Source organism: Echinops telfairi, unplaced genomic scaffold (genome assembly GCF_000313985.2).
Source record: "Echinops telfairi isolate 266 unplaced genomic scaffold, ASM31398v2 ScPeMD7_7469;HRSCAF=8507_1, whole genome shotgun sequence".
NCBI classification, from domain to species: domain Eukaryota; kingdom Metazoa; phylum Chordata; class Mammalia; order Afrosoricida; family Tenrecidae; genus Echinops; species Echinops telfairi.
In genome coordinates, this window is record NW_022111373.1 from 112,730,951 (window position 1) to 112,740,133 (window position 9,183).

The window sequence follows — 9,183 nt, forward strand, 5'->3', positions numbered from 1 at the left end:
AATGGACTCACTTGACTCACCAAAGTTGTGTTGAGATGTAGGTGGTGTTTCCATAAACACACACACAAAACAAAAACACACTGCCAACCAGTGGAGTCCAGCTTGTAGTGACCCGAAGTCGTGGCCTTTCTGCGGCTGCAAGAACAGACAGCCCCCACTTTATCTGGGAGTGACTGGTGGGTTTGAATTGCCCACCTTGTGGTTAGCTGTCTGATGAGTATAGACAGCGCATGCGAAAATGAGTGTCCGTCCCCCCAGGTGGGGGTTGTCGTTGCTGTGTGGCAAAACAATGGGGCACAAAAACTAGTTGTTCTCTTTAAAAATGGTTGAAACTGAATGCTGTGAGCAAGGAGTCCTGATGATGCTGTGGATGAAGTGTTCTTTGCTACTTGCTGAAAGGTTGGCAGTTCGAACTCACCATCTGTTCTGTGGGAGAAACATGAGGCTGTCTGCTCCCATAAAGACAGAGGACTTCAGAAACCCCATCCAGGTTCTCTGCAAGTTGGAACCAACTCGACAGCAGGGGTTTAATTCGAAGAGCACTTCCCAGAGGCCATGGGAAATGGTTAACTGTTAGGGACAAGGCGTGATCGCCACATCTCACCCACACTCGCTTTCTAGAAACGGCAGGACAGTAGTCGAAAACATGATTAGAGTAGAGCTCATCATTCTCTGAGAACAAAACCCAAACCCACAAAACACCAAAATGACCTACTTCTGGCTGTCGGGCTTTACTGAGAAAAACATGTGCTCCAGGCTCCAGAGAGGAGAATTGGACGTGTGTATGAACACGGAGCACGTCTGCAGGAGCTGGGTGGACCATGGGATGGGAGTTAAAACCACCGGGGAGGAAACCCAGTGAGAAGCAGGAGGTCCTGAGAAATAAGGCAAATATCAGCCCTACCAACTGCATGCGGCGGGGCACTCCACAGACGCTGCCTCGCGGGCGGGAACGATGGATCTGCTGAGTGCATTGAAAATACAAACCAGCAGCAGGAGAAAAGTTGTCTGGCTGTTCAGAACCAGCTCTGCAGACAGCAGCCAATGCCTTACACGCGGGTGGGGCCCCGCTTACCTCACTGGCTGCCGACAAAGTGTGATCTACTCAGGAACATCTCAGGAGCTCTGCTTCTGGAAAACCCTGCCATTTTCCTCTAACACATGGGGTGGGGGTGGGGGGCTGGTCTCAGGGGTCTTCTGGTCTGCAGCTGGGTCACTTTACAAGGAGCAGAACCCCTGAACCACTCATAAAGAACGCACACACACACACAGCCGGCTTAGCTCCTGCAGGGCCTGTGTCTGCCTCCCTGACTGGTGACTGTCAAGCTCCCTAAAAGAGGAAATCTCGTCAGGTGGGTGCTTTTGCCTGCACTGTAGCTAAAAAAACTAAAACAAACAAATAAACAAAACAACCCACTGCTACGGAGTCCATTCTGGGTGCTAGTGAGCCGAAAGGGCAGTGTAGAACTGCTTCTCTGGGTTTCCCGAGACTGAAACTTCAAGAGGACAGGCGGCCTTCTCTTGCCCCCAGGAAAGACTGGGCATTTCAAATGGCAGACGGTGTGGTTAGCAGCGTGCTGCACAGCCCACTACGCTACCCTATCAGAGGTCCCACCAAATAGCTGCTCCTGTTAGGTGCCGCCGACTCATTGCTGACTCGCCGCGCCCCGTGTACCATGGAACGAAACTGCCCTGTCCCGCCCACCCTCTCAGTTGTTCTTCTGTGTGAGCCCATTGTCGCAGCCACTGGGTCGCGCCGCCTTGGTGAGGGTCTTCCTCTCTTTCACTGCCCTTCTAGTCTACCAAGCATGAGGTCCTCCCCCAAGGACTGGTCTCTCCTGACAACACGTCCGAACGACAGGAGCCAAAGCCTCGTCACCCTTGCCTTTAAGGAACATCCTGGCAATGTTCCTTCCAAGACAGGTCTGTTTGTTCCTTTGGCAGTCCGCGGGACTCCCGTCGTCATTCTCCAGCACCGTCATACAAAGGCATTGCTTCTTCTTCCGTCTTCCTTATTCATCGTCCACCTTCCACCTGCACACGAGGTGACCGAACATGCCAGGCCTGGGGCCGGGTGCACCTTCGTTCTCCAAGTCACAGCCGTCCTTTTCAGCCCTTTAAAGAGGTCTTGTGTAGCAGACTTCCCCAAGGACAGTAACGAAATACCTGGTTCCTCTCAAGTAAAAATAGGAGGACAGTGAGATGGGGTGGGAGACCTCAGTGACATGGATTGGCACAGCTGCAGCGATGGCTTCGCACATAGCCGTGATTGAGAGGGTGGCACAGGACCTGCGATGTTCTGTTGCTATCAGTTGGCACCTACGCCACAGCACTTAACACCAACAACATCAAAGAAACGGAGTCCCCTGGTGGCAGACTGGGGGAAGTGCTTCGAGTCCACTGGGAAGGGGTGTGGGGGTGGGGGGCTCAGAGGAATCATGGCGCCCCTATCAGCTATGATTCCCAACCTACTCAGCGACGGGCCACAGGATCAGTGTGGGTTTATGCAAGAAGAGAGGACAAGGGGAACGTTAACAATCTGAAGTGTGGCCCCCAAGGGCCTTTCTGGTTAATGGTTGAAAAGCAAAGGGTGCTCTGGTACTAGTTGACTTCTATTTGTGGAAGCACCTGCTCTGTGAAGCTGTGCGCGAGATGCCGGTAACTTGCCATAGATCCAGTTTCTCCACATTACAACACCTCCAGGCCCTGTCCCCATTAGAAACAAGCCCGTTTTCCAAGACTTAAAGCGGAGCCGATTACCCGCTGGATAAAATTCCCTGATTAAAACAAAGAAACATTTGCCTGCAAGCACACACCAACCACCTCATGGTGTTGGAATCAAGACAGGCTTCAGAAAAGATCAAGGTGGAGCAGAAATAGAAAGAGGGAGAGCTGTGGGGAGGGTGATTGGGTCTTTTTTTTTTTTGCAAAGTGCCCACTGTTTGGCTTTTGGAAGTTTCTGGACCGTGTTAGCCTCACCTGAGCACTCCAGTTCCCGAGCCACAGTCAAAGCGGAACTCCACGTGGCTCCCGGCCATGTTGATGGACAGGAAGTCTTTGCTGCCCATGTCGTAGCTGTAGAGGAGGACACCTTCTCCCGAGTCGGGCCGGAATGTGATTTCAAACTCCATGAAGGAGAGGTAGTGCTGAGGCTCCAGGGGCCAGGGGGTCGCTGCGTAGGATCTCAGGGATGCTCTGAATTGAGGAACGGCCAGGGTGAAAGCTGGGGAGATAAGTGTGTGTCAGTCATCGCTCTGGCAGACACTGGCTAGTTGTGCACCTGCAGCCACGTGGCTTTCCTGATGGGTCCAGAGATAATCTCCATTCTCTAGCTGCCCTGTGACCCAAGCACTCGGCTGGCAAATTCAACCCTCCCCATGGAAGTAAGGCCGGGGGACCTGTTTCCATAGGTAAGATTACAGCCAAGAAAACCCCAACAGGCACTTGTCCTCTGTCCCTGGGGGTCACTTTGCGTCAGAATCAACTCAACAACACGCACCAACAAGGATCATTTGGTGGTAATGGGACAGGATGCAGGCCAAGGGTATATGGAGGGGCACAGCCTCACTCCACGCGCCATGTCTCTGTCAGCTTTGGTGTACTGTGACTTCTAGACATTTTACTAGGTACTTTGAAATTTGAGATGATACAATGGTTTTGAAAGCAGGATGCATGTCACATCCACATTTAATCACTAGTGGAGGGGTCGGTTGAGCTTGGCCTGTCTTAGCAACAGTTCTCTTTTGATTTTGGTTTCAGGGTCCCAGAAGAGTTGGAGCATGCTCAGCCATGGCTGGCTCTCCCGAAGCTCTTAGATTTTCAGTGACTGTGTGCCTTCTGTCATCAAGGCACGGGCCCAGGTGGGCCAATTCAGCAGGCCAGCTAGAAGACAAATGATCCTGTGAGTGCCATCACTGGGTGAATATTTCTCTTGATCCTTCAAGATCCGTTCATGTTGTTTATTTAACCGCTTGATGTGTTTCTACCTATGTGAGTTTGTTAAATCCCCACTATGGGAAGTTCACTGTAAGGTGCTGGTCTCGGCCCCCTGGCAGTGCCACACAGTCTCGGATGGCAATGAACGCCTTTACACCGCTTCCCAAGTTCTTCTCCAAATCTGTCGGCTCCCCTAAGACCAGGGGCTTGACTTGCTTCTTCACTCAGTTTCACACAAACCTCACAAGTGAGTTTCAACGTTATTGGAGGGCCAGCAAGTCCCTGTGCTTGCTAAGCTCGCATGCATGTTAAAACGATGGCATTTGGAGTTCAATGCTTTGGCATTAGAGACCCTCCAACCCAGTCACAGGGATTCTCGTGTCCCTTTCGACAAGGTGACATCGGTCCTACCACACTGTATAAACTCCGCCTCCCTGCCATTGAGTTGATTCCGACTCACAGTGAGCCCATAAGACAGAGCAAAACTATCCTTGCGGCTTTCCGAGGCTGTACATCATTACGGAAGTAGAAAGCCTCATCTTTCTCCCCGGGGGCAGCTGGTGGCTTCAAATGGCTGCCTTGTAGTTAGCAGCCCCGACTGCTAGTTAGTAACCCACTATACTGCACTGATGGGAAATGCCTCCAGGTGGAAGGGCCACGCAGACAGGAATAACCATGAACTTGCATGTTGCTCACCGTCTTCACAGTGTCGCCCCCTGAAGCCAAGGGGACAGAGGCAAATGTAGGAGTCCGCGTTGACTGCCGTGCAGGTGCCGCCGTTGATGCACAAGGCTTCATCGCAGACGCCGCTGCTGCACTCCCCTAAACATAGAGCGGGGGACAGGAAGCCACTCACCAAAGCGTCCGCATGCCGATGGGGCCAGCCCCCTCACCCGCTCCCCCTGCCGCACACACACATAGGCAGCTTGGTTGGTATCCGGAGGGCACAACTGTGAGCCCACCTGCAGGATACGTGACCCTGTTTTCCTTTTCATTTAATTCGGGGTCCCTTCAAGGAGAGCCACCTAGACTTGTCAAAACATGGCAGACCCCGGAAAGCAAGCACAAAGTGGGGCCACTGACGGGATGACTCAGTTGTTTCCCCTTTTGTTCACCCCTCTCTTGTTCCCTCGAGAGTCTTTGCAATCTCTCTAATGTCACCTGTGCTTCAAGTGCTCGAATGTGTGCCAGCCCTACTAGCTCCAGTGTGGCCTTTTTGCCTTGTGGGTCCAAAGTTGAGGCCAGCAAGCTAAGCCCTGGTGGAACTAAGCAGCCTTGTCTAAGCTTGTGGAGTGGCCTGAGCCACTGTCCCCTGTCAGGAGTGGGAGGGGAGTCAGAAGCTCAGGGTTCCATCGGCCCTCTTGTTACCTCCAAAGTTACACTTTTAGGAGGGACCCTGAGGCTCGTGTGGCAAAAGCCCCACATCAGATTGGTTAGCTCTCTTTTCCAAACCCACCAGAGAAGCCCCAGGATGCCCTTGGTCAGTTCCAAGCACATTTCATAACATGAAACAAAACAAAACGTAGGACAAAACGGGCATTTCCTGCGTGGTTTGTCTTCTGCTCCGATGAGCTCCTGATCCCGATCTGTGTCTCAAGCTAGATTAGACACAATCTGACCCAGTACCTCCTGAAGGAGTGCTAAACTCTTCTTCTGGGAAGGAAGCACAAGGGGAGGAGAGAGGCCAGAGCCACGAACAGGCTGAAGCAAGAGTGGAATCGGAAAGCGTTGAGGAAGGGAAGTGCCCTCTGAGAACTAAGCCCAAGTTTGGCAGGGACCGTGAGGTGTGGACGAGAAAACGTGGTTGCAGGTGGTGATGTCACCTTCCAGGTGTCGCATGGGGGGGACCATGACTCGGAAACTCTTGTCACCCTCTCGTGGAAGCCTGCAGCTTCATTGGAGACCCACTGCTGTTTGCCTGAACCCAGAGATCGCATTTCTCCTTGGAGAACTCGCAGCTCAGGAGGACGAAGACAAAGGAGGGGGCAGTGCAGGGTGACCTACCTGGTGGCTCAGTGGTAGGATTCTCACCTTCTGTCTGGGGGACATGGATTCAATCCCCAGACATCACAGCTCACGCACAACCATCACCCATTTGTCAGTGGCGGGTTGCACGTTTCTATGGCTGAGCAGGAAGTATACCGGACGGTATACTTCTGAAAGTCAGCGGAAGAAAACACTATGGAGTACAGTCGTCTGATCGGCGGCCTCTTGTGGGGATGGTGCAGCAGCAGGCAGGGGTGCCTGGTGTGTGCTTGAGTCAGGGGCTGACTCCCTGGCTACTAGCAACAACAGTACGGAGGGAAGCGAATGGGAAGGTGGAGGAAGGATAACCAGTGCTGTTCTTGGAGCCCAGGGGGAAGGACAAAGGCCAGGTGACCAGCACCCACCCTGAAAGCACACAGAGAAATGGAATGACCCCATCAATGCATCCGGGTGCCATCGGCTTCACGGAGTGTTTAGGATTCCACTGTGCTAGAATTTTAACCAACGGGCCGAAATCGGTTCTAACTCAACTCTGAGACGTCTGAACTACCTTCATAAGTGACCATGCAGCCTTGAAATGACCAGATCTATCTTGCCGGTCAATGTCCTGAAAAGACAGGTTTGTGGAAAGAGTCAATGCCCCATCAGGTCAGTGGAAAGAGAAGAAGCCATCTATCTGTTCCCTGCCTCTCAGGGAGAGTCCGGAACATAACCATACTGATAGCACATAGTTGCATCACTGCAATCCTGTCCAAGAGTCGATTCTAAGGACTTTATCTGTTCCAGAATGTGTTCTCACAAAACAACCCTAGAGGTAGGTACTATTTATAGATAGCTGTCAGGAAGCCGAATGGTGACTTGACTTGCCAATTCCATGCAGCCTGCCTTCAGAGTTCGGATTCTTAGCTACCGGATGAGACTCTTGGTGAGATGCTGGTTCGGGTGTTCTGATTCATCAAAGACATTCCAGAAGAAGGACTTTGGGGACATTGTCCGACACAGCGGGCCATTGTTTTATCTGTGCTGGACTCAGTTGCACTGGCTCCAGGACCCATTTGAGAGAGAAAACATTATCATGGGGAATAAGACACAGATAGTATTCTTTTCCTTTGCAGTGACCTTTATCTGCCGTCGTTCCAGCAATACCTGTAGGAATGGGCAAGGTGTAGGGAAGCCATCAGAGGCCAACCTGGGAGCCTCTGGTGCAGCAGATGCAGTGGTGAGAATGGCAGGCTGCGGGCTGCGGGCATACCGATTACCACCAGAGTGATCTTGGACAAGTCCCTTAAGTGTTCTGTGTTGAGAGTTCTCATCGGTAACCTACAGCTAGGCAGAGTACCCATTTCATAGGATTCTTGGGAAGTTTAACCGAGTACGTGATTGGATTAGTGTATGCATATGGCAGTGGTTCAACCGATATTAGCTAGAAAATGAACCAAACCAAAAGGCAGGTGAGGTCATGAGGATTGAGCCCTAGCTCTGATGGCAGAGTGGGGAGCAGAATGGACTGAAGTGTGAGAAAGCAGAGGGAAACATGCTAAGAAGAGAACTGAGGCAGCGAGTGACTCCCCGTCTTTCGAAATAATATTTGGGGGCTGGAGTGGTGGGTAAAGAAACTCCAGAAAGAGTCCTGCCTTATTTTTGTCCTTATTTGCCAAGAACCATGCCATGCAAGGCTGCGACATTCAGGGGTGCGATGCCATTTATTCGTGATGATGAGCAAGAACAAAGGCAACGGCAGAAGCATCAACCGAGAGTTCTGCTGCCAGCAGGCCACCAAAGTAGCCGACCCTGGGACAAGGCACTGCTTTAAGGGAGAAACCAACATCCTTCATGATTGAAACACACTCTGAGCTCTGCCTGCCGTTAGAAAACGTTCACCATGCCGTTTCTTCATCTGCAAACTGGGTATAAGAGTACCGGAAACCTCCTAGGTTCCGTGTGACGGCTTGAGGAGAGGGCATATGAGAAAGCCGTTGGCAACAAGGCCAGAAATGTGAGTTTAGCCGTTTCTTTCAGAAGCGGGGCACAGATGAAAGCTCTTCAAGCATCACTGGGTTGACTTTTTCCTTGGAGAAGGTCTATGGAGAAAAGGATGAACTTGCCTATAGTTTTGTCCAATGCGACCATGTCTTTGTCATGGAGAGACTCAAGGCTACTGCAGGACACAGCCAAGGGTCTCCGGTACCCTATGACTTACCACACCTTGGCCTTCAGACCAAGGACCAACCTCACCCCTTGCATCCACCCTGTCCTGAAATGCTACATTAAGCAGCCACTTGGAATTGCAACCCAAGGAGACAGGCACCGCCCTGGTCTGAGCGGGAAATCACATCGCAGTCCACTGTGCGGCCACTTACCCACATCAGCTCCACTGAGCACTTTGCCCAGGGGCCAGGGCCTCAGGTCGATTCTCTTCCCATTAACTGTGAGTGACTGCACACACCCCTGAAAGCCTTGGTTCGTTCCCGTTGCTCTGACCAGCCAGTAAGCACTGGGAATGCCACCAAGATAGAGAGGCGTCCGGAAGGTGATTTTACTGTACTGGCCCTTGAAGAGAGAGGAAAACCGAGCCACGTTATACACAATCAAAGCCAAAGGAAACCAAAGTTTGCTAAGGGACATGATTAAGCTGTAGGGTCTAGTGCTAGTGGTTTCTGTCTAGCCATACTTTTCTTTAAGACACTGTCCCACTGGGACTTGAAATCCCTGGTTACCATGGACTGTGTTTTCCAGAGGGAGGGTTTTGGAATGTCTCCAAGTGGAAAGGAGGTAGCCAATGCCAGCTGAGCAGACAGCATACCCTACTGGGCACCCAATAACTTTCTCTTTCCAGTCCTGACTAATTGATGGTAGACTTTGAACTGGACACGAGATGCGTTTGGGGCTTCAAACGTGATTCTAGTGATGACGTGGGGATGTGGGCTAACCTGTACCCCTTCCTTGTCCGGCTCACCTGTCTACTTGCAAGGAATTAACTGGGGACATTTCCAGTCTTAGACCAAGCCACAACTTGGATCGTGACGTGGGTTTTAGAGTTCTAGAATACATGGCTGCAAACCTATTGCCATTGAGTCGGTTTCAACTCACAGTGATCTACTAGGACAGCATAGAATTGCCTGCCCCAGGGGGTTTCCAATGCTGCAACTCTTTAGGCAAGCAGACTGCCACCTCTTTCTCTCGCAGTTGAGGCTAATGCTCAGGCTTGCAGTTAGCAGCTGAGTACTTTAACCACCGTGCTACCAGGGCTGCTCCTGGCTA

General features: G+C 51.7%; 1 protein-coding gene across 1 annotated transcript in view; it reads right to left on the reverse strand.

Annotated features, from left to right (window-relative positions):
- Positions 1–9,183, reverse strand: part of LOC101644087 (pikachurin) — a 208,645-nt gene that overhangs the window by 20,529 nt on the left and 178,933 nt on the right. The window contains exons 13-15 of the mRNA XM_045285255.1: positions 5,305–5,317; positions 4,633–4,758; positions 2,980–3,223 (exon numbers count right to left, since the gene is read on the reverse strand). Of these exons, the coding sequence (XP_045141190.1) occupies positions 2,980–3,223; positions 4,633–4,758; positions 5,305–5,317 (383 nt within the window). The remainder of the gene's footprint in view (positions 1–2,979; positions 3,224–4,632; positions 4,759–5,304; positions 5,318–9,183) is intronic.